This window comes from Channa argus, chromosome 6, assembly GCF_033026475.1.
Source record: "Channa argus isolate prfri chromosome 6, Channa argus male v1.0, whole genome shotgun sequence".
NCBI lineage: Eukaryota > Metazoa > Chordata > Actinopteri > Anabantiformes > Channidae > Channa > Channa argus.
The window spans coordinates 25,675,697-25,701,662 of NC_090202.1; the positions used below are offsets into that span (position 1 = coordinate 25,675,697).

General features: G+C 43.2%; 1 protein-coding gene across 1 annotated transcript; it reads left to right on the plus strand.

The window, feature by feature from the left end:
- Positions 1–1,418: 1,418 nt before the first annotated feature.
- eml2 (EMAP like 2) lies at positions 1,419–25,701 on the plus strand. The gene is made up of 22 exons (XM_067508835.1): positions 1,419–1,664; positions 10,019–10,249; positions 10,460–10,577; positions 10,669–10,770; positions 16,381–16,409; positions 17,083–17,212; positions 17,429–17,578; positions 19,235–19,304; positions 19,377–19,487; positions 19,732–19,827; positions 19,933–20,067; positions 20,159–20,258; positions 20,891–21,045; positions 21,131–21,256; positions 21,688–21,819; positions 21,901–21,968; positions 22,270–22,358; positions 22,445–22,542; positions 22,753–22,840; positions 22,944–23,039; positions 23,759–23,889; positions 24,423–25,701. Exons 1-22 carry the CDS (start codon positions 1,466–1,468, stop codon positions 24,546–24,548), a joined length of 2,580 nt encoding a protein of 859 aa, XP_067364936.1. The 5' UTR covers positions 1,419–1,465; the 3' UTR covers positions 24,549–25,701.
- The last annotated feature ends 265 nt before the right edge of the window (positions 25,702–25,966 follow it).

Genomic DNA, 25,966 nt, shown 5'->3' on the forward strand with positions numbered 1-25,966 from the left:
CTGTGCACTTTATAGAGAGCCATGAGGGAATTGAAGGCGTCTCATTTAAATTATCTGAGGGGATAATTTCTATAACCGTGTCTGGTATTTTTAAATTATTTTTGTTTTTAATTAATTTATTTATTTATTTATTGTAGCTACGAACGGAGCTGACGAATCCCAGGTGTGTTTAGAAACGAGTGCAGCATTCTGCCATCCAGTGGTCACAATGGGGAAGTGAAGCACCATAGAAATTCATGAGCAACAGTCTCAGCCTCATTAATAAGTCAACGTGAACTTTAGTCATCATTAAAGGCATTATTCAAATTAACAGTAGGTAGTTTATGAGTACAATTATTTCCCAGCAATATATGAATTTTTGTCAGTCTTAGTCTTCACACACCACAGTGTGACATGTTAAATGCACCCATGACCCTGTTCTTCTACTAAGAGACTTAAGGCTGATGTTATAATATGGTAGATTTTTTTTATCTTTTTCAGGGAAGGAACAAAGCATTGACTTGGTCAGAAACGATTCACGGTTTGAAATGAAAACCAAACCGTCCTTTGTCTCTACCTTTTTCATGTCGACGGATTAAACCTTCTGCTAAACAGTGTTGGGCATCAATTACTTACACGTGCGCCAGGTGCTACGCACCTTTTCTCAACTAGTTAATTATTCAAGACAACACTTCCGACACTAGGGTAAATTCTCAGAATCTTAGACCTTCGACCAGACGTAAGATGTGTGTTCTCAACCACAAACCACGCAGCTACGGTTTCTCCGAAACAAACATTAGTGATGCCCGTCTCTCTGGCTGTTGTTGCTATAGTAACAGCGATATGCAGGGCAGAAGCACAAACGTCGTCAAGTTAATCAGAATGAAAATGAAAACACAGGAAGCAGATAGGGTTAGTGTAAAAATAAAAGCAGAGGTTTTACTAAAACATGTTACTTACGCCACGTTTAATACCAAATGATTTATTATATTGTTACTATTCTACATTGTGGGGTCACATTAGTTAAATTAGGAAAATAGTAAAATCATTTCAAATTGTATAAGTATATTTAACATGCATATTTCCTTCAAATCATATGTTTTTTTTTAATTTATGTTTTTCTTTTTATGTCTTAAGCACTGAGGAAACTCATTTGAATTAACAGGTCTTAAAGAATACGAACAGCGAACTGTGGGCTTTGGGGCTCTTACGGCCTATGAAACAGTGTTAGATTAAATTCCTTTTTTTGTGAATGAAGCAGCCTTTGCCAGCTGCACCCTTTTTTTTAAATATATCGAAAAAGCAAAGCCAAAGATGCCGCTTGAAAATGAAATCCTTAAAGATCAGGTGGGTGAGATGACGCTCATCAGCTTGACCCTTATTTTGAAATCCTAAAGCAAACGTGTGGTGTGTTACGTAGCGCGGGACTTGACGCTGGCTATGACGGGGAGCTGGTGCAGGTAAAGGTGTTTGCGTGTGTTTATGAATGTGGGGGAGTCTGGAAAGGGGTGACGGCGTGAAGAAGAGACGGAGAAAGGTGGAAGGAGGACACGAGAGCCGCCTGAGAGGAGAAGGAGCTGGACAGAGAGAAGGCATCAGGAAAGAGGGGAGGATGTCGGAGAGGATCGCTTCGTGTGGGAGCCTGTATGACAGCACCAACCTGCTGCTACAGTACTGCAACAATGGTGAGCTGCTTCTCACTTCATCGGGCACAACACGGGGGGGAAAAAGAGAACCGTCCACACATGTGCTCAAATAAAAAATGTAAAAAAAATGTTTGCATTTAGGTTGGAAGGCTTGGAAACACGTTTAGAAACGTGGGGAAATGGCAATAAATAATAATAAAGGCTCAAACAGTATTGATGAAATGGTCTTTGTCAGTTGACAGTGACAAGAATTTGATGAAAAGGAAAATCGGAAAATAACTGCAGCTAGATTTCCGTGAAGTGTGTGTGACTGACAATCAAGATGTTTGCTATAATTTATCCAGTGTGGGGATTTTCTATGTGCATGTGAAGGCATCTTTCATTGCACGTCGACTGATGTTGTTTTCATTCATGTTTTTGTTGCTCTGCTCATGGTTTCCACCCACTGTAATGCAATTATGTCACTGTAGAACTGGGCTCCCACTGTCCCAGCAGCAGTACAGTATGTCTGGGTGGTGCTGGCTCGAAGGGAAAGTGCATTTTCATAGTTCGTCAATAACCTTCATCACGATCAAGTGGAAGTTGCCATATTTAACAACTCAAACACATAACAGCCACACGTCCCGGCGCCATCCACGTTAAATTCACACTTTGAATCCAGTGTCACTCACTTCTGATCTGACTGAAGTTCCTCCCACTGCTTCAAAACACTATAGATTCACGGTTGAGCTGGAAGGACTGTGGTTCCAGTCCTGAACAAGAACCTTGTTATGATTATGAATTACCAGCTTTAGCTTTTGGAAATGTTCCGCTTTCTGCATTTGAATATATGACGATGTCTGATAGTCCTTTGGCAGCTTCATTTGCCTCTCTTTTTTTTCTCCCACAGCCTTACGCCCCTGTATCTGTTACATCCTGCTCTACAAATCTAATGCAAATACGCTGCTGCTCGCTCAATGCCAGATCATATCTCTGACAATGGTGGATTGTGGCTGATTATTAAAATGTGTCTCTGTTAGTTGGACCAGGCAGGGGTGGCTTCTTCATCTTTAAACAAAGTCAAGGTCATTTTTCTCTTTGTGCTTTCACACTCGGGCAGGATTTACTGTATTGAGATGTAAATCTCATGAGGAGATGGTGTTGGTGGAGATAAACCTACGGCGCTGCCGTCTACTAAACTTCACAGACGGGGCAGCAGGTGGACAAACAGCGAGGGGTCATGGGTGTCTCATCAGAGCTGGGATGTTTGCTATGACGAACATGTAGCATGAGCCTTTCATCATTTGAGTGTTGTGTTGTCTTGTGCTGCATGCAGCTCGGCCGATCCTGGTGGTTTCAGTTCAACTCGTAGACAAACGCACGCAGTAGCCAGTGACCTTTACGTGTGACAGAATAAAGCAGAAATGAAAATGCTGCAGGTTGCCAGGGGAGCTGGATGCAGGACATCTGGTCCTGCAGTGAGGGATTGACTGCTCAACCTGGCCGGTTTTGTAATTTATCCAGTCTCTACTGCTGTTGAATTGCATTCTTATATTAAAAATAATATTAAAGTTTTAAGGGTTGTTGTTCTGCCAGCAGACAGCTGGCAAAAGTGAATCTTTGCTCCATTGAATTATTTGTAAAATTACACGTAGAGACAAAGTGGACGAGGGAGAGACTTGGTTGATTTTGTAGAAACATGCTCGAAATCATGTCTTATTTTGGAGAGGTGCTGTTAGTGTTTCCTGTGAAGTCAGAATATGGATAAAGTTGTAGGGAATAAGCCTCTGTGTGGTTTTCTGCCTTACATTCATGCAGTAAGGAATCAGTGTGGTCCAACCCCAATTCCAAAGAAGTTGGGACGATGTGTAAAACGGAAATAAAGACAGAATCCAATGATTTGCAAATCTCATAAAACCATATTTTATTCACAATAGAACATAAAGAACAAACAATATTTGATATTGTACCATATAAGGAAAAATATTAGCTTATTTTGAATCTCAAACAGGGGCAACAGAAGGCTGGAAATGTAATTGCTACAAATGGGGGAGCATTTGACAACTAATTAGGTTAATTGGCAACAGGTCACTAACGTGAGTTGGTATAGAAGAGAATTCCATTAAAAGAGTGGGATCATCCAGCTTTTTACCAGCGAACAGTTCAAAAGCCTGCATCTCTGATGGTCTGGGGTATGGTTGGTATGGTATTGTATTAGGCAGCTTACACATCTGGAAAGGCTCCATCAATGCTGAAACGTACATAGAGGTTTTAGAGCAACATATGCTCCCATCCAGACAACGTGTCTTTCAGGGAAGGTCTCACATATTTCAGCAAGACAATGCTGCATCCATCACAACAGCATGGCTTCACAGGAGAAGAGTCCGGGTGCTGAACTGTTCTGCCTGGAGTCCAGACCTTTCACCAATGGAAAACATTTGGTGCATCATAAAAGAAAAAATCCGGCGACAAAGGCCCAGGACCGTTGAGGAGCTAGAATCCTGCATCAGACAAAGTGGGACAACAGTGCTCCCCTAAAACTCCAGCAACGACTGTTTTCCATTAACGGATAAAATGTCTCTGCTTCAACTTCTGATATGGGGTTTTCTGTTATCTATTGTAAGTAAATTATGTCCTGATGGGGTTTGCAAATTTTTACATTGTGTTTTTATTTGTGTGTTTTACACAATGCTCCCAACTTTTGGGAATTAGGGTTGTACATCATGTTAGAAAGTTCTTGACGCAGCGTCACACTGCAGTGATTTCAGTCATTTTGAAAGGTTACGGCTTAAAGAAAATGGATCTACGGGTGAAATCATGAATCGTGCCATGAGATCAAGAAGCATTTTGAAGTATGAAAGAGGCCGAAATCGATGCTGAAAATAAGCCTGTGTGAAGTGTGAGCACAAGCTGTGAATATCAAGACGTCAGGAGAGAAAAGATGATCAGCTGTTAGACTGTGTAAGATACTGGAAGAGCTGATGATCTCAGGAGAGCAGCATCTGCTAAGTGAGCTTCAATAAAACAACCTTTGTTATTGTCTGTCCATCTGCCTTCATCCTTTGCTTTTCTGTCTGTCTGTCCTTCCTACCTTCTTCCTCTGTCATCTGTCTGCTCCCTTGGCCAAACATCGGCACAGAGACGATGAAAGAAAACAGGACACCAATGCTTTCGCGTTAACTTAAATCTGGACTGTGCAAAATAAGACACCAGCAGCCCCAGTAGTGTTTCCTGCCTTCTCCTCAGCCCTGTTGTCTTTATTGTCCACAGGTGGCTCAAAAGCTTCGGCTGTTGTCGGTGTGTCCAGCTTACTGTGTGAATTAGTACTTCACTTCTACGTTTAATCTAGCAACTAACTGGGTGGAGGCAATTTCTCCGTAATGCTCACATCCAGAGTTTAGTTTTTTTTTTGTAGATGAAACATAATCATCTGATGTATTATTATGATAGTATTATTATGGATTATGGGGTAAATTAGCTCGACCTTTACAAGAGGTTTGCAGCACAAATGTGAAATGTTCAGTTTAAGTAGTGTGTTTGTTTATATATTAACCACAGGGTCTGTTTCTGAATAGAAGAAGTTAAATTATAGGTTTGAATATGTTTGTGGTACAAATTGCACATTTGTATATTCATGTTATCAGCAGCAACAAACTGAGTAGTATTTTTGTAGTTTTATAGTGGAGTACTTGTTAGTACATTTTAAAGCCTGCACTTACAGTATTACGGAAACAAAGAAGGAACAAATAAAGAATATGAAGCCGAAGTCTTCTGGTGCTGAACAACATTGAGTATCAAGTACAGTACAGTGGATTTTGTAAGATAAGGTGTTGTAGAATATTATAGGCATTGGGCATTAAAATGCTTTTACACCAACTACGGGTTAATCTGTCTCCACACTAGAGTGTGAAGCTGACATCACATGGTGTTAACTGTTGGGGCACGTGGGCATCATCTTGTGAGGATCAACCTGCATTTCTGTTGATGAATTGGAGGCATTGATTCTGAAAAGCCCCACCACCGTCGGCCAGGACGTCAGTACGACTGCGCTATCAAAATCTGGCCGCTGGCAGTTTGCTGGCTTCTGAATTAGATCTTTATCCTTATTAGCGTTTCCAAATATCGTTGCAGTTAAACAGAAGTCACGGATCACAAGATGGCGCCCCGTCCACCAACAGTTGATGAGGTGTTACATAACGTCACAGTGTAGATTATATCGGATCTGCTGTTCCTGCAAGTGTTTCTGGCAACAGGATGATGTGTTGTGATTTGTGGAAAGGAAGGAACATGGCAGCCGGTGCAAAAGTGTGACTCATTCTTTTATTTAACTACTTTTGGTGCAACAGCTGAGCTCTGTGGCTCATAGGAATAAGACATGGCAGAGTTTGCTTCATAGAGGCTGTACAAGAATACCTTGTTGTGTGACAGTTGGTTATTTGTCAGCTGAGTGTGTGTGTGTGTGTGTGTGTGTGTGTGTGTGAGTGAGATCCTGAAGTCTGGCTCTGCAGCATCTCTTCCTGGTGGTGCCTGGCTGTACAGAAGTTGATGCTGATGCAGCGTGTGTGTGTGTGGCCCTGAGCCAAGCTCCGCCCCTTCTGCCTCTGCTCTCGCTGCCTAACAAGACAGGAGGTGGAGGAGAAAAAGAGGAGGGAGAAACAGGGGAGGGGATGGGAGAAGGGAGTGGTCCAGGAAATGAGCGAGAGAAGAGGAAGTGAAAGTGGAGGAAGGAGTGGATCAGCAGGAGAGGATGGGAGAGGAGTTCGTGTGTGTGTTTGTGTGAAAGAGAGAGAGAGAGAGAGAGAGAGAGAGAGAGAGAGATCAGCACTGATTCCAGGCGGGAAGGGGGAGGGAGTCAGAGTCCAGAAAGCCTCTAGGGGACGGAGGGTGAGAAGTGGACAACCTGACTGACTGAGGGACTGACTGGTTGATTGACAGGAGGAGAGAGCAGGCACTCGGCGTGACACGATGGCAGGTAGGCGAGACGAGCTGCACCTTCATCATCTCTTCAATGCAACATGAATATTTCAGTAGCCTTCACTTTCCTTATTGCCCTGCACCAACATCCCATTGACCAACACACACACACACACACACACACTCACACTCACACAGCCCTCCCTTCTCTGTATTTCATCCTCCATTCTATCAGTCTGTCTCCTCTCTTGTTACTCCCTTTCTTTCAACTTCTCCTCTGGTGCCTCCCACTCTCCGTCCATCTCTATTGTCCATCCTCCTCCTCTTCCTCCTCATTCTCTTCTCTGGTCATTTCATTAATGGCCTGGTCTGGACTGGTGTAAAAGCTGGCTTTTAATAAATGTTTGTGTCGCCTGCTGAAATATCAAACAGATGTGTATTTTATTGGGAGAGTAACTAGGCAGGTGTGTGTGTGTGTGTGTGTGTGTGTGTGTGTGTGTGTGTGTGATAATGCAAGGGCAAACTGTAGTTGTCTCGGCAGTGGGTTTTAAAACAGATGCCTATACTCTGCTGATCTTTGACACCATGTTTCCTCCTCCCCTCTGGCTTATTCTCTTTAGCAACAAGTTTAGTTAAATGTTAAACAGGACAACTCAAACTAAGTTTGTTAAATGTTAAAATTTGACGAGATTTTACTAAATGTGTGTTATTACCTTTCTGTTTACATCGGTACGACAAGCTGCAAATGTTCGTTATCAAGTTTACTTTTATGACCATGTGAGCCACTAAACGTCCAACCCGATTACTTACCTTGAGGCGAAACGCAGTTTATTTTCAACGAATAAAGATTAGATCCGATATTCTGGCAAAAATTGGTATAAAATATTTTTCTGGTTTTAAGCATCAACACATTTGGAACTTTTCCATTTATTGTCCACATTTCCTCATCACGTTAACAGAAAATGTGATCTGGTTGTTCAGCGCTTGCATGTCCATTTTTAGGCATGTTACTAACAGTAGCGCTAAGCTGGGGCTCACATCTAACATGAAGATGTTGAGTTCTGTTCTCCTGTTCTGAGTCACTTCCACTTCTAAACCAAAGTGGATCATCCATAGCTGCAAAATGAATATTGAACTGACTTAAAATGAATTCCAATTAAAAATGAATCCTTCCTTCGTCAGTTGTTTCTCGGTTGCTTTCACCCTCAGTCTCCTCCCACCTACAATCTGTCCTCTCCTGGTTCAGTCACCCACATATTATGGTAAAAAGGAGACATTTTGTGTACAGTAAGTTTGGATAAACTACAGTGATTTATTGTGATGATCAGTGAAGATAAATGAAGAAATGCCAGAACAATCAGACGAGCGTGTTTATTTATGTAATCCAGTCCTTCAGGAGCTATGGACACTGCTTTGATTGTGGAATTGTACCATTCAACAACCTCTTTGGGAGCAACATTTGATAGAAATGAGTGTTTCCGAATTTATTTACACTGTCTGAACTCTCATCTAACGGCTCTGAAACAGTGATTGAAAGGCTTTAAGAAGCTGACGACAGACACATTGCACCTTTTCCAGCTGTAACGGAAACTCTGGGATACAAATAATATTTAATATATGTGGAAAAAAGCAGGAAGGTAACAGATTAAAATGATTAAAATGATTTTTTTCCTGAGAGCAGAGCCTCTATTACAGTGTTTAACCAAAGGATCCTTTTATTTGGATGAACTGGTCTAATCACTACATCAGATCATTTGGGGAAAAGAAATCTGGAGCATTTTCACGAGAGAACCAGGGACAAAGGCCCGAGACAATCTGACATGGTGCTTCAGCTCCAGCAGGTGCTTCTACCATGCAAATCTCCCCAGAGCAGGATTTCAGTATGGAAATCTTAGCTTGATTTCCCTGCGGCCCCTTCCTCTCTCATTTGACTTCGAGATATGATACAGTAACAGTAGTCTCTGTGTCCTCCGGGGCTTTCAGCGCTGACAAGATGCATGCTGAGAAAATTACAGTGGTTAGTGTGGAGTCAGTTTGGCCTGAAAACCATTTAATGTCACACTGTTTATCATTTCATCCATTATCTAAACTGCTTGCGGTCACCAATAACCGAAATCCATCAAATCACAACTTTATTTATTTATTTTTTTGGTGGGTTAATGCAAAGTGTTTTACAGATGACAAAAAGTAGAAAAAAGATGTTTAAACTTCCTGGATCGTCCGCATCACTGTTGATTTTTACCCGATGTCTGACACCAACTTCTGGTTTGGGGGGGAATTTAAGGCCAATAGGCTCCAAAAGACATGAGTGTGCACTGAAATAAAGACCTGTATTTATGGTTTAACGACAGAGCAGCTCGGCCGTGGAAGGACACACAGTGAGTTGAGACGCTCTGTCCAGCTGCAAACTTGTTTCTGACTTTTACCAGGTCCTAATCTGTTAATGTGGGCTGAATAATCTGCACCGAGCAGTTTGCTGCAGATAATCTGTGTGGCCACGATGGGTGGGACGATGGTGGATGATTAGGCTGGAAAGAGTTCAAGATGAGACGGATAAAGGCAGAGGACAGAGGGACAGTCAGCAGCAGCTCGTTCACGGCCTACTAAGAAATAAAAACACAGAAATTTGCACTTTTTTTTTTTCTCTCTCCCACTGTCACTGCAAAAACTACCTGTTCCTCTGACTCACACTCACACAGTCTAAATTATTAAAACCTCTCAGGTTGCCCTCGTATGTCCTCATCCCCCTGAGAAACTCAAAACCTCTCGTTGACAAAGCAGCAGATATCATTCACACTTAATCGCTTAAAGCAGCTGTTTAATGTGGCTACATCCAGGACATTTGTGTCTCTTGTTTTTTTTTGTTTTGCCATTTTTACGGTATTTTTGTCTTTTTCAGGTAGTTTCATGTCTACTGTGGGGGTCTTTTGGGTCTTTTAAGTGGGATCTGTGACTTTCGAACAAGAAACTTTAACACTCACTTCATGCAGATGCTCTGGTCCAGGGAGCCCCTCACATCTCAAGCCCCCGAGTTCGTGCCCAGTAAACCTGTCCACCCATCGTCCCTGCTTCGGTCTCTTCCTGTTCCTCTCTTAAAGTCCTACAGTAAAGACCCTCCGATGCTCAGGAATCTCTTCTCTCTCACCCACACAGAACATGCATTCAAGTGGTTCATCATCCTCGTTAGTTTTGCAGCCCTTTCTGTTGTTAAGTGCTCACTGCTGCTGTCTTTCAACACAGCACCTCCATTAAATTATCCATCAGTCACCGATGTAGCACTGAAGTCTTTCAAACTTTGAAGATCCATGTGGTCTGTTTTTCAGTAGAGCATTAACTTTTCTCAGTGTTCCTCAGTGTTTTCTGCATGGTTCACTGGGAGCAGTCACATGAGTTTCACTCATACAGAAAAGAAGCAATAAACTGGATTTTGTCAGCATTCCTATGGTGTTAAGATTAGAAGTGAAAATCAAAGTCTGAAGTAAGACCTCGTGTCCTCTCAGATGACACGGTGTCGGCCAGCAGTAACATGGACATGGAGGACCGCGTTTCTCACCTGGAGCAGAGGCTGCAGCTGCAGGAGGATGAGATCCAGCTGCTGAAGGCTGCTCTGGCTGACGCCCTGCGCCGACTGGGATACTGTGAGGAGCAGAGCCTGGGGGGGCAACCAGGAGGTGTCCATGCAGCTGGGAGGAGACCTGTGGCCAGCACGGCCACTGCAGCGCCCAGCAAGGGTAAGGAGGGTAACGGAGAAAGTAGTAAAAATTGCATGTATTACTTAATGATCTGGGAATGTTGCAAATGAAAGTGCAGGAGCGACGCACACAGCTCAAACTGGCAGTTTAGCATTGACTCTGGGCTAAACTGCAGCTACGCAAATTGTCTGTGCATTTTATTGGTGTGTGTGTGTGTGTGTGTGTGTGTGTGTGTGTGTGTGTTTTTAGTGCGCCAGCTCCTGCAGGCTCTCCCCTCCAGACCTCTCAGTAACGGCTACATTCAACAGAAGCGTCTTCTGTCCTCCCCCTCCTCTCCAAAGAAAGAGGTGCTGCAGTCCATTAAAAGGTCAAGCTCTGCCGACACCAAATACACGTACACTCAGCACATACATGCGATCCACAGTACTGCGTCTAATACTTCTCCTCCCCTCCCTCAGGAAGAGCATGTCCACAGAGCGTCTCACCCTGGTGAGGAGGGAGATGGCAGCAGACAGTCGAAGTCGAACCACTTCTTCCAGCAGCTCCACTGGAGGCAAAAGGTAACGTCCAGTCAGTCATGTCTCTCGAAATGGACGGAAATCTGCTTACTACGTCCTTTCAGCAACTTGTTGTCATTGTGAGGGAGTTTTAGAGTTTCGGAAGTTTCCAGCAGACTCAGGATGTTTTCTAATCATCACGCTGCACATCATCGGTAGCGTCAGATGTGTCTCCTCGTCTCGTCAGCGTTTTCCTGCTGGTGCTGAGCCTCAGATGTCACGGTGAATTAGCCTTTACGCTCCACGAGTTGCTGCTCTTTGCGGCGCCACGGCCGTGATCCTGATGGACAGTGAAGTGTCCACGTGCAACAGCCACAACACGTGGGTCTCTGGTCATTAGTAAACAAAACCACAGGAAGTTGATCTTCTCCTTTAACTTTTCTTCCACTTTCAACTTTAAATCACTTATTTTATTTTATATTTCACTTCATTTCTTCTTTTCCTTTTCTAGTCCTGCTTTCATTTGCGTCCTCCCTTCTCCTCCTCCCTCTCTCCTTGCTCCCGTCTTTCTGCTGATGGATCATATTTCCCACAGTTCTTGGTAAATGTGGGGTGTGGTAACCAGTTGGAGGGGGCGGGGCTTCACCGTCAGGAAGCGTGCTCTGATTGGATGGCAGGGCCTCCTCAGGCAGAGCTAAAAGTTTGCACAGTGAAGGAGGAAGTCTGTGTTGCTGTGGTGTTGGACAGGACAGGAACCGCTCTGACTGCTCCCCCCTGTTACTGTGTCGGAAACCGTGCAGACATGAAGAGATCCAGCAGGTAAAAAAGTGGTTTTACTGTAGATTAGTGATCAGCAGGGAGAGTGGAGGGACTTTAAGCAGAGAGGAATGACTGGTAAAGCTTTAGAAAGATATGTGCGCACTGATCCACAGCACAAGATCAATTAAATGTTTGGATTTTATGAAGAAAACTGGGAAGTTTTAATGACGGTCACAGCAGTTTTATTCCACTGTGTGAACCTCCTTCTCATGTCGCACCCAGCCAGTCTCTCATTTGTTGTTGGACGACTGTTTGACTAGATTATGGCTTGCGCAATAAAACACCGTGTGGTTCAGATGGTTCAAAGCATTTATGGCTTCACCAACTGAACTTTTATTTATTTTATTTTTAGATCCACACTAGCTTCATTATAGTGTGAGGAAGTTGTGTCGTTTTGTGAAACTTTGATGTCACGCACACTGATGCAGGAGGCTTCCCCCTTGTCTGCAGGGCAGTGGGTGGATGCAGCAAACAAGAGTCTGTGGTGTCAGTGGACCACAGACCAAATGGCAACCGTCACAAAGGAGCTTGATTTATTTCCTTTTGAGACGAACGTGTCGGAGCCGAAGTGTAGCTCGAACTGAAATTCGACTTTTTATGGAAACTAATGAAGTGTTTTTCTTTTTACTGGAGTGTGTGTTTCTCATTACCACATGGTAAATGAATTCATGTGTCCCTTTATTCAGTGTCCGCAGCTGCTTCTGATGATGGTGGACACAAACCTATCGCATTACTGTCCTGTTACAAAACAAACACGCGCGCGCAGACACACACACATATGCAGGATATGGGATGTTTGAGTGTAAGGTGGATGGAGCTCAGCTGATTGTTTGGTTAAACCCGTCTGACTATGGCAGGAGACATGGTGGAGTTTCTGTTTTACAAACTAGGTCCCACCACCTGCTGTATTGTATCTGTATCTGAATACATTTATTAAACCTGTCGAGTAGTTTAGAACTGAGAGTTTTTAGCCCCCTGCAGCCTTTTGTCCACAGACAGGTCGCAGCCATTCTGCTCAGCTTTGCAGAAAAACTGATTACACTTATTGGATCTGCAGCCTTACGTTCGACAAACATATTGATCATGTTGATCTCTGGCTGCAGAGAAACATGTTGCAGCATAACATACCTATGACTTCATTCCTCCCCAGTGTTCAAAGTAGAAATTTGCCTTACAGTTGTGAATTATGCAAATAGGAGATTTTAGTTAATTTTTTCTTTATCGTAACCGTAGCTCTGTCTCCTTGTGTTTTGGACAGAAAATCTTTCTTTCCTTCAGTCACTTTAAAACCATACAAATTCTGGTGATTGGGGAAAAATGATCCCTTATGTTGAAAATATGGAGATCTGTGTCTCTCTTGTATTTGCGTTTTGTCTGACATGTCTCACGGCGCAAAATGTGGCCATGAGTTGAGTTAAGATGATCGGACTCGTTTGTGTCCATTAACTGAACCACTGTAGTGTTTCACTGTTAATGGACTTCATCATTCCCAGAATGGGGGGAGGGCACGACCCTTCACTCAGACTGCATCGGCCACTGCAATCTCTCAAAGATGGTTGTAGCGTTTTCTGAAGACGCCCTTATGAAATACACTTTGCAGGAGTCTCCTTTGAGCATGTAATTCTAGAAAATTATCTTCCTCCAGCGACAGAATATTTTGCAGAATTCGCTGAAAAAAAAAATTCGCTTTTTTTGGGGGATGGGGAATAACGCTCCAAATTTTAGAGGTGGCGTAACTGCAGATAGTTTTTTTTTTCAATTTTTATGATTTTGTTTTTGTTTGTTGTTGGGCTTGATGAGTAATTTTGTCAGCTTGTTAGTCATTATCAAAAAACAATAAATAATAGCTGAAGGGCTGTGCAGAGCGTAGCGGATCATAACATATGGTAGAACAGTGTATCAGTGCAGGGAAAGTGGGCAGAAAGTCCCACAACCATAATGAGATGAATATTGCAGATGAATTAGCAATAATATAAACCAGCTTTAAGCTGCATATAATGCCAGAACAAGCTCAGGACAGTAAAGTAATAAAACTTGGATAAAACTGTAAAATCTTTATGCAGAGGCTCTATCAGATAAAAATTTCAGCTTTGCAGAAATCATCTCAGATCTTATCATGTTAGTTTCAGGGGAAACTTTTTTTTTTTCTCTTTTTTTTGTGTGTGTGTGTGTGTGTGTGTCTTGCAGAATTGTGAATTATCTCAGTTTAAAAAAACCTAAAGCTCAGCTGCAGGAAAGGGACGAGTTAATGTCTTTAGAGATGCAGAGCACACAAATTACTGTAAGTGTCTGTTGGTTGTCAGCTACTCGGTGTCTCTGTCCGTTGAGGCTTCGCAGACCACGCTGAGAGATGTCAAATTTTCAGAATGGCTGCAAGACGACCTTGAGTCCTCCCCTAAAGAGGTCTTTAACTTCTGACATGATGCAGACTTTGCCGCTCATTAGTCCACTTTGAAAACACAACGAGTCCTTGTAAGAAGCAGAGTTCAGGCAGGCAGAAAATGCCAACACTCCTCAGCGCCCTGCATGCTAATGAGGGCTCTGTTTGTGCATTCCCACTTCCCCGGGGCCTCTAGTGACTAGAGCTGCAGCCACATGGGTTTTCCACTCTGTCCGGCTGCCAGTTACCCAGCATGCTCTGCACAAATTACTGGCTGTGGATCAATCTTGTTGTTTCATTGGCCAGAGCCAGGCCACACCTCCTCTTACTGGCAGGACGCATACAAACACACAGACGAAGAGACAAACAGGCCTTCATGTGGTCGTTTTGAAAGAGCCAACTCCCCTGCTTGGTCAGCAGTTGCCCGGAGACACAACAGACAGCAGTCAGTTCTTCAGACTAGTCTTTTAATCTTCCTCTGTGGCTCTTGTCACGCTGAAACGCTCACACGCTCTGATCTCGTGATTCATCGTTCTTTTTTCTTTATACTTGCATCCGTCATTGAGCATCAGTAAACACACTGCAACAAACCTGCTTTGTGTTTTACAAAGGTGCCCTGTGGAGTTTTCCTGTTGACGAACCGAGAATTAGGTTACATTCTGTGCAACTAAACTGAAAACACCAGATGGATAATTTCCTAATGCATGTTTTTTTTTTTTTTTTTATTGGTTTTATTTCTATTTGAAGTGGAGGCGTTAAATAAAGTGAAGGACTGTCCACACAACAGACCCAAGTTTGACCGCAGAATCTTGTTTTCCCTCCCACGGCTCTCAACGCAACTCTTAAGAAAGTCAAACCCGCTCCTGTTGCCGAGCACAGCGTCCCTTTTATGTTATCGAGCTTCTCTATTACTGCTGTTGCCGTGGCGATATCCACCTATCAGCCGAGGCGGCGCTTCCTTGTCCTGACAACCTGATTGGCTGACAGCATGTTGACAGGTTAGGCTGGATGGTCAGCAGGGTTCTGGTTGGTTGACAGGCAGGTGACTCAGACCTGGGTCTGAGTGACGGGTCTATTAATGCATTTTGTCAGAGTGGCTGAGTTGTTGTCTCTTTACTTTTAAAGTTGAACCTTCCACTGTGTCTCTTTGTGCTTCCTTTCTCCTTCTACCCTCTGATCCTCGGCTGTCCCCTCGTTTGGCGGAGCTCCACCTTCACTGTGTGTGTGGATACACAGATGTGTGTACTTTGTGTCTGCTGACACGTTCTCTTTATCCACCTGTGTACACAGACACATTACATGTATTTTCTCTATTCATGAAAAGAAAAACTGAACGGTGTCTTTAGCTTTGTGTTTCATCCAATGACAAAGGACAACGCCCAAAAACTCTCCGTGGCCACTTTGTTGAATCGGTATGTGAAGTAAATTCATGTAACTGAATGTAAGTTCTGAGAACTAAGAGGTTTATAGGCAAGTTCCCTTCATGCATCTGAGGTTTATTCGCATTATTATTCTTTATAGTATTAAATTTCATGTTATCGTGTTAAAATTATTCACTGATAAATAAATAAAACTCAAAGTTATTTTGATCATTAATCTTTTACGCTTGTGCTTTGGTCTCACTGCCTTATAGTCTTGTTGTCCTTTGTTGTTGACTCCTATATTTTAGTTTTTTGAAACCCCTGATTTATAGACTTTTTATCACAGTTTTGCCTCCTTGTCTCGTATTGTTTTTGCTCGTACACCTTTTTCGACATTCAGTCATGTGTAAGACTTTAAATCACACTATCTATACGAAAGCTGCTCTCTAAATAACATTTTGATTCATTTGAGTCGCTTTAGCTTCACATAAAAATAATAAACGTTGAATTTACATGAAAGTTCCCTTGAGCCCCAGACAAACTGCTGCTTTGGTTGTGCAGCCTTTACAGCAAAACAAGTGAACGCACCAGAGCACCTGTAGAAAAAATCGAATCGCTTCTAATCGAAATTACCGAGTGCAGCCTACACAAACCCAGCCCTCTTCACATGTCCTGTGAAGGAGTTTTCAGCCAGTGGTCCAGTGTGGTCCCTGAACATGCGTGATGTAATCATCTTAGTCCCCCCTCCCAAGTGTGAATTAAAAAACTTAAAACATGTTACGGTTGAAGATTCGCTACACGATTTCCAAGCCTCGCCGCCCTTGAGCCTGCCTTCATCTCAAACAGGAATTGCGGGAAGATAAGAGCTGCCGTTCTCATCTTTGATTACATGCTGCATGGTGTATATGTTTTAAGTGTTTCTCTATTTTCTGGTTAATGTGAACCTGAGCAGCATGTAAGGGGGGGAAAAAAAAAAGATTTAATAATTCAGCCTGAATTTATGGAATTAAAAATGATCTGTTTACAATGACGCACGTCAGCAACAATATCTGCGTCCGATCAGTTGTCAAAGTAGATATTTGATTATTTTATTGTCTCCTGTTTTTGTTTCAGTAAATCCAAAGAATGCAGCTTCAATGCAGGTAAGACCCCACTGGTTCTTGGTGTTTGTGTATGTGTCACTGTCTAGTTTAAAGCGGCATTAGTTATTATGGCTGAACCTCTAATTACTGCCACATTTTAATTGGCTGTTTAGAGGATGAGCAGCCACTGATGTGTGAAGCTCAACTAGCATTCAGATGTTCTGGAAGTAAAGCATTTTCACTGCTGCCATTTTGGACCAATGAACACTGTATTTTCCAATGGATTTTAAATATTTTTTCACAGTGACAAAACTGATCACCAATAATACAGTAAACGTATAGTTTTTGTTAGTGGACTGGCTTTGCAGACCTTCTTTTTATTTATTTCCTAGAGACACATTGACTCTTTCGCTTTGGAGGCGGAACAGTCAGTTTGAACAAACTACCGGCATGTTTGCACTTTGGATCAAGGGTTTTATAATTCAAGCACCCAGAATTCTCTTTGCTATAAAAACCGCAGCGGTAGACATGTAAAAAAAAAAAAACCTTGATCTTTATCTCAGAACATAACACAAAGCCACAGAATGAGATGACGGGATAAAAGTCAGGTTTCAGTGTCTTTTAAATAACTCAAACGCTAAGTTAAAGCAGGTGTTTTCTTCATCCTGTCACGCTTCTCTTTATCAAACCTTGTCTTTTCTCTCTACACCCCAACCCCCCACCACACCCTCAGAGGACGGCTACGTGAGGATGTTCCTCCGAGGTCGCCCGGTTACCATGCACATCCCCGACAAGCGCAGGGAGGGCTACAGCCTCGAGCACAAGGTGGAGCTGCCCACGCAGAAGCTCAAACTGCAGTGGGTGTATCCTTAAAACTGAGACGGATCGAAGCTCCGCGCTAACTACTGATAACAAGTGTCAGTAAAAGTCTAGGTTTGGGTCATACAAGCTTTAATTTCCCTTTTTCTACAAACAGTCCTGGTGAAGCACCTAGTGTCAGTTACACGTGCAAAGTAAGAATATGGAATGTTTCTCCCACCCACCCACCCGTCTTGTTCCTTAACTTAAGCATGGACCAGGTATGGCTACCGTGGCCGTGACTGCCGCTCCAACCTCTACCTGCTGCCCACGGGGGAGATTGTCTACTTCAACGCCTCCGTGGTGGTGCTGTACAACACCGAGGAGCAGCAGCAGAGACACTACCTGGGCCACAACGATGATGTCAAATGGTGAGTAAACAGCTGACGGTCGTCCTCGTCTTTGATTTCATACACGTGCGGGTTATATGTAGACAGAACTCCTCTATAAATATTGACAGCACAAGGTTGAGTAAGGTAATAGAGGTGCCGTCGGCATTTGGATTAAACATTTGCATGCACACTTAATCTAAATTTGCAATTTCCTGTCTAACCTGTCTTCTTCCATCCCCCAAGCTTATGTACCTGTACTTACTGTGAGCACACTTTGCTGACAGATTAATCTTTTAGCTGCTGCGTGTGCAGTACACATGTAGAATAATACACAGGACGTGGAAACATAAATCTATGGAAAAAAACAATTCAACCTGCCAAAAAGAAGGTAGATGAGTAGACATGGACTGTATGGCACAGTTCCCCAACTGTGCTGACAGTGTGGACACTGTTGGTGTAGCACTTAATAGCGACACCTGCTGGATTACCAGAAACATTGCAGGCAACCTGGAAAAAGCCTGTGGATGAATGGTACAGTTTACACAACCAGCTGATTTTAAAAAAGCGAAAACTGAATGAAAGAAGTGTCTATGTTCCACTTGGGTTTAATATAATCAAATTAATATGACTAATATTATGTCATGTGCAGATTGTACAAAAACATTTTTGCAAGGACGTAGAAAACAGAACTCTCACACAAATTTTAAAGACATTTTGTAGAGGTGCCATGATGAAGTGCTCCTGTTTCTGTAAGACAGCTCTGTGGAGCAGAGCCCACATTCTACCTAATTTAAATATAATTAGAAGTTAACTCGTGGAGGAAAATTTTTAAATGAAGAGTCCATCAGAAAAGAATTTGAGCATAATTAACTCAGATGACAAGTGAGCAAAAGTGGAAACTTATTTGGGGTTATAAGATCAAAATGTTCCCAGACTGGAGGAAATGTTATTTTCCTCATCCATAAATATCAGCGAATAATGACGGAACTAAAAAATAAAGCAAACGCAGTCAAATGTAGCTTCACAACAAATGCAACAAACGCTTCACTTCCTTACGACTCAGCAGCTTTATTGGTAACGTGGTCTTTCTCAGATGCACACATCCATACGGGGTTTAGGTCTTTCTTCCGTAAGGTTTGACCCATCACTACACGGTGCAAACGTGACTAAAAAAAACTGCACAAAACATCCAAAAACTGATGTAAAATGACAACAAACAGACTCAAAAGTCTGGGACATTTTGTGGTTGATGACATGTAAAAGCTTCATGTGAAACCAAAAAGATTTGTTATTTATGGGTTTGTTATTTTCTAAATGTTCGGTTTCTCCCATCGTCCTAGTTTTGGTCTAACGTGTCACTGAATGCTTCATGCGTCTGCTCATCACTACCAAACACTAGTTGACCTCCTGAATGACCTGTGATTGGAGCCTCAGGGATGTAAACAAACTGAATCCTCCTGGGGGACGCTGGGAAAGCTTCTCCTCTCTACCGGGAAACAACTATCTCCTCTCCCACGCTGTCGGATTGACTCTTCTTGCTGTTCTTCGGCAATATGATGATCTTTTCTTAACATTTTAAGCGGTTAAGCGTCAGTAAGGTGAAATAAAAAGTGTGAGGAAACGGTGTCTGCACTGGAACAGCCAGAAGCAGTGGATGATATGAAAATGAAGTACTAATTCATATTTTCTCCTTAGCCTGAGTGTTCATCCTGACATGGTCACCATAGCAACCGGGCAAGTGGCTGGAAACTCTAAAGATGGAAAGGTAGCATCCTACATTTAATTTTATTTTATGTATCATAGTGTTTGTGTTCACGTGTGTCCTCTTCTGTTTCAGCTACTGGCCCCTCATGTTCGTGTGTGGGATTCGGTGAGCCTCAACACGCTCCACGTGATCGGGATGGGAGTGTTCGACAGAGCGGTCACCTGTGTGGCTTTCTCCAAGTCGGTAAGCAGCTTCACAACCGCGATGCTCTGCAAATTCCATTTGAGAGTTTGAATTATTCCTGCTTTATTTATATGTTTTGGAGCTTATCTTTTTTTCGAGCTAATTTCATTACTTGGCCACGTGCTTGGCAGGGCGTAGCAGTGGGAGGGAAGGGCTGCACTGAGTTTCAGTCCCGTGGTAGCACTAACTCGAGTTGCATAATGTAGCTTTAATAATTCATTCCTTTACGGCGTTTGTCTCTCAGAATGGCGGCACCTTCCTCTGCGCTGTGGACGATGCCAACGATCACATCCTGACGGTCTGGAACTGGCAGAAGGAGAAACAACTGGCTGATGTCAAGGTATCCTTAACTTTGACCTTTGACCACTTTGCCCGATTGTTTGCTTAACCTCCAGCATCGGAACTCTGATTACGGACCATTTCCCTCTGCCTCCTTTCTCTGCAGTGCTCCAATGACTCTGTGCTGGGTGCGGTGTTTCACCCCATGGACGCCAACTTGATTGTCACCTGTGGAAAATCTCACATCAACTTCTGGACCATGGAGGGAAGCACTCTCGCCAAGAGGCAGGGCCTGTTCGAGGTTCGCTCATTGTACTAGCACACTGCCGGAAATTAACCTCTTTAACAGCTTTTTATGAGCCTTGCAGTAAATCTGCTTTCTGTCTCTCTAGAAACACGAGAAACCGAAGTATGTGTTGTGTGTGGCATTTGCTGAGAATGGAGACGCCATCACAGGAGATTCAAGTGGAAACATCTACGTCTGGGCCAAAGGTAAACGCTCAGCCCACAGCGTCTAACACTGAAAGTGAAGCTTAACGGTGTAAGTGGTGAATGGTTGGAACTTTAATGGCACATCTCTACCTGATCGAAATCCAAAACACTTTACGCTCACACACACTGATGCTTGTTGAGCAGCCATGCAAGTCGCTGGCCTGACCCACCAGGAGAAACTTCCAGTTTAGCTTCTTGCGAAAGGATACCAGGGAATTAACTTGCTCATTCATGAGCTTTTATTTCAAAACTTTATGAAGGATGAATATTCATCTGTGCGCTAATATGGTAAGTCGTCACCTGTCCTTAACTGCCTGCGAACATGATGTCAAAATTTGATGCCTCTTAACACAACAATAATTAGGCAGCACGAAAAGGACAATAAAATTTAAGTTTAGTTTTGATTTCACAATATTTATGTGTGGTGTCCAGCACAGCTTGTGGCCAGTAATCAAACATGATTGTGAGAAAAGCAGCTTGTAAAGATGATAATTGTCAGGGTTTGTTTATTCTTAAAGCAGGTCGTTCATTCCATCCAAACTCTGATTGGACAATTCAGGATAAGCTGGTCATTTTTTCTCCACGAGCTTCTCTTCAGTGTGTGTCTTCTGTTTGTGGTCTGACTGACACAGGTGGTAATCGCATCAGCCAGGTCGTGTCTGGGGCCCACGAGGGTGGCATTTTCTCAATTTGTGTCCTGAAGGATGGCACGATGGTGTCCGGGGGAGGGAAGGACCGCAAGCTGGTGCTGTGGGACCATGACTACAGAAAAAAGGCCGACATGGAGGTGAGAGTCCTGAGCTGTGAGTTAACACCCAAACCTGTTTAGTCAAACCCATTTAAATATCTTTGTATTGTTTGTGTGTTTGCAGGTGGGTGAGTCTTTGGGTCCCGTTCGAGCTGTGGCTGAAGGGAAACAAGGAGAGCTCTTCGTAGGCACCACCAAGAACTCCATCATCAGAGCCTCCTTCCCTGATACTTTAACTCCTATTGTGCAGGTAAACCCACAGTTTCTTAGAAAGAAAACACACAAAGGGTTTTTTTTTGTTTGTTTGTTTGTTTTTAATGAAAGTTGTCACGGAATTCGAAGTTCCACTGACAATAAGATCTCTCAAACCACGCAAAACGAAGGATGTCTTTGGTAAAGATACTTTTATGCTGAAAGAGCTTAGTCGCACACGAACAACCAAAATGTCAATCGCTCAAGCTACGTTTCCTAATGTGTGGAAGTCAGCGGGTGTTATTCCAATTTAAAAAGTGGAGAACTCTTGTCTTGTCATGCAATTATGGAGCACTCGGTATCCTACCTACCTACGATGTTAACATTTGTCCTGTTACATTTGCTGAAATGCTCATTAATGTACACTGTCAAATAAATGAGCTAAAATAAAAAGGTGCTAACCAATGTTTACATGCGGATGTGTTGCAGGGTCACACGGACGAATTGTGGGGTCTGGATGTTCATCCCACCTTGGAGCAGTTCATCACCTGCTCCCAGGACAAACTGGTGCACCTGTGGGACACGCACTCCCATCAACCCCTGTGGAGCAAGACCATCGAGGTGAGTCGGCGTAGGATTTACAGTAGTAGTATTAACAGTTGAAACTACTCCTCTTCACGTCTCCTTCCTCTTTTGCTCCAGGATGCAGCGAGGTCTGCAGGTTTCCATCCCAGTGGGGCTGTCGTGGCTGTGGGGACCATGACTGGAAGGTCAGCCTCTCTCTCTCACCTGTCTCCCACTTTTTGTCCCCGCAGTTCAAACTAAACACACAAAATCATCGTAATCCTCTTCTTCAGCTATCAAGTGTTTAAAGCTCTGCAGTAAATGTACTTTCACTCGGGGTCTTGTTGGTTTTTGCAACTAGAATGTGTAACGTGTCAGGAGCCAATAGCTGAGTAAACATTTAAATAATTTATGAAGCAAAAACGTCATTACAGTTCATAGAGTTTGGTTGGATAATAAAGCAGCTTAGATCCTTTTTCATCTCTGTTGTGCACGTATGTGTCGCAGGTGGTTGGTGCTGGACACCGACACTCGGGATCTTGTTTCTATGCACACAGATGGCAATGAGATCATTTCCAATGTCAAGTACTCTCCAGGTAAAACATGCTGTCGTGTTCACGTCCGCGACCCAAACCCGTACAGTAAAACGGTCACACGCCGTTAACTCCTTGTGCCTTTTTAGATGGTAACTTCCTGGCTGTCACCTCCCATGACAACTTTATTTACCTCTATGCTGTGACTGAGAATGGCCGCAAGTACAGCCGTGTGGGGAAATGCACGGTAAGTGAACCTTTCTAAAAAAAAAACCTCAAAATAAATAAATAAAAAGGTGATAAAGGGAGAAAAGGATGCTTTATATTAAAGCCGTTTCTGGCCACTTGGGGGCTCCGATGTTGAAGTGGATCCCAACGACCCCTGAGAGAGAAATAACGTTGTCTTTCCCTCCAGAATAGAAGCCTCATGCTTTGTGTTGCTCTCCCTGTTCCCCAGGGCCACTCCAGCTTCGTTACCCATGTGGACTGGTCTAAAGACAGCAAGTACCTCGTCACCAACTCAGGAGACTATGAGATCCTCTACTGTAGGCCCCCTCCCTCTTCTCTCTGTTCACACACACTCTCATTGTTTACCTTTTTTAATTTTATTGACAGTGTAGGAATTTATTTTATTTTTTGTCCTTTCAGGGGAGGCGCCCACTGGTAAACACGTGACAAACACGGACACTGTGCGCAACCTGGAATGGGCCACATCCACCTGCACTCTGAACTTCAACACGTTTGGTGGGTTGAGGAAGATTTTATGAATCCGTCTTTTGATCCGCTGCAACCTGTGAGCATTTAGCAGGGAGAGGAAAAAGGTTTTAACACCATGATATTTTATATTAATTATCAATCGGAAAATTCTCTATAGAGCATCAGACTGTGGGTGTTTGGAAGATGTTTTGTCAGTAAAACTGCAAGTATTTGCACTACTAAAAACTACTCCACAGCAAGTATAGAGAACACAAACAAGAAGTAACAATAGAAATGTACATGTTTGATCCAGATTTGCTGCCAAACAAAGTTTCTGCAGAAATCTAAACTCTTTGGGGTTCAGTTTAATTCATGAAGAGATTCAAAAACCCGATTTCTGACAATTTGCTTAGAAGATATGAAACAAATGTTGATCCTTCAATTTGCAGGTTGTCCCTGCGGTTGGTAGTTGTTTCAGATACACACCAACCTGTTTCACACTTCTGCTGCAACCTGCCACGTTGGTACTGGCAGGTGGTTGATCCACACTTTAAATAATAATGATTTAGTTAAATATTGAGAGACTGCATGAAAAAAGTAACTAAAGCTGTAACATAAATGTAACGGAGGGAAATGGACAACACTGCAAAATGGAAATAATCGTAATTAAAAAGTACCTTATTAAAATCTAGTATTTAAGTTAATGCAGCAGAACACAGGGAGTCGATTACTGCACAGAGGTTGATATTTCTCTCTGTCCCTCTCAGGAATTTGGCCAGATGGAGCAGACGGCACAGACATCAACGCCGTCTGCAGGTCACATGACGGATCCCTGGTGGCCTCCGCTGATGACTTTGGCAAAGTGCACTTGTTCTCCTACCCCTGCTGTCTTCCAAGGGTCAGTCGTGTTCACAGTAACACACACACGACGTCTGCATGTTTGTGTGCAAACGTTCGCCGTCGACACAGCTGTGACTTTACGTCGTCTAACCGCCCGTCGGCCCTTTTTAGCTCCATTCTGCACAGACTAAAACCCGAGACGACGAGCCACATTGTTCCTGTTTGGCCAAGATAAATTCCGCGAAACCCAATGAAAGCTCAGCAGAAACAAAAGAACACACACAAACTCACAGCCCGCAGACCTGCGGTGCACGTCGTTTCTCTCAGAAGAGCTGTTTATTTTGTTTACAAGTTCAAGTTTTCAGCCAGAGCCATTAAAACAGCAGCCGTAAACGTGATTGTACATTCAGACAAGCTGGCTGCCATTAACCCACATGCTGCAATAGAAAAATAAAAATAACTGATAATGGGCCAATGACAAAATGTACAGTAGTTTTTTTTGTTTCTATCACCAACACAGTTCCCAAGGCTGTGCAGCCTGGGATGAACTCCACAGCTGACCTTTGCCTTTGTCTCCTTCACCCCATGCAGGCTCCGAGCCACGAGTACGGTGGCCACAGCAGTCACGTGACCAACGTTGCCTTCCTGCATGATGACAGTCACCTGATCTCCACAGGGGGGAAGGACACCAGCGCCTTGCAGTGGGTGGTCGCTTAGACAACGCTATCCGTCCGTCCGTCCATCCATCCATCCATCCATCCACCCACATCGCTAATCCACACAGGCGGGAACGGAAAAAAGAAAAAATGCGACTTGAGCGACTTGTAGATGTCACACTGGATGAGATGTTTAGGACCATTGTAATAAATGAGAAATGATTTAGTGTCCTGCTATTTGTAATGGAGTGCAGACCCGTTGCCGTGGAGGAAGTGAATCCTATCCCTTCCTGAAATATGAATGATTACGGCTACACCAACCATGCTGCGTTCTGCTGCTGTTGCAAAGAGCAAATCTGTGATTTTTAGAATCAGTGCAAACTGTACCTAAACTGTATTAATCATAATGCCCCCTTTTATGGAAATTTTGCCTTTTTTACAGGACAAATTTCTTTCTTTCTTTTCAAGTGGTAGCTCCTAAATTACAGACATGTATACTTTCATAGTTGTGTTGGTGGTGTTGAATGCATGCTGCACAGCTATACTTCTATCCATAAGTTAGGGTTTAATGTGAACCTAGTTTTCTCACAATCCCAAGCAGCAATTGGGGTCCAGTCATTTCCACAAAGTATCGGTACATAATACGAAAGTATTTCCTGAAAGATTTTCATATTATTTTCTGCTTATTTTAGGTCGGGGAGAAAATTCATCTAAATATGTGCAACGCGGCATCAGCTTGGTTTGCAAAGTGGTGAATTGTGATAAAGTATACACGATTTGAAATAACCCCGGAGGAGTTCATGTGTGTTCATGTGTGTCGCGTTTCCCTGAAGCCATGAATCACAGACGGGGGTCTTCAAAACCTTGCAGGTGCAGGAATGTCATAAACCAGAATGTAGCCTTGTCGAGGCGCGATAGCCCAAAGTCAGCCAGGCACTAACAGAAGCACGAATTCACCTGCGGGAGACAGCGAGATTGCATTAGAATAGAAACATCCCCGTTGCCTTCTTACTTTCCACCTTCCATCCATATGCCTAAATTTCCCAAATTAACAGTGTGCAGATGGGAAGTGTTGGCTGGATTGTCCCGAGCTTCTCATTTCATCCTGAGCCCTGAGCTGCTGTTTGACTCTACTACTACTGTAAATGTGCTGAGACGGCACTAGATGGCACTAAAACAAAAGAGAATAAGCATGACTGAGCCCCCCCCCCCCCCCCCCCCCCCCAAAAAAGATAAATGCTGTTTGTTGCAAAGGTCTATAGAGTAAATATATATTATGCAGTATATCCAAGTGGCTGTGTTATTTTAATATTTAACGATGATGGATGTTATTATTCTTGTGGCACTTCTAGCATTTGACTGGCAGTAGGCAGATGTGCTGTAGAAATGAGCTGGGAATGTGCTTTGCCTTCTGTTTTGTTAATAAAGTTTTTACCCAATGAATGCTATTGTACTCTGTTACTAAAACAGTGGATTAAA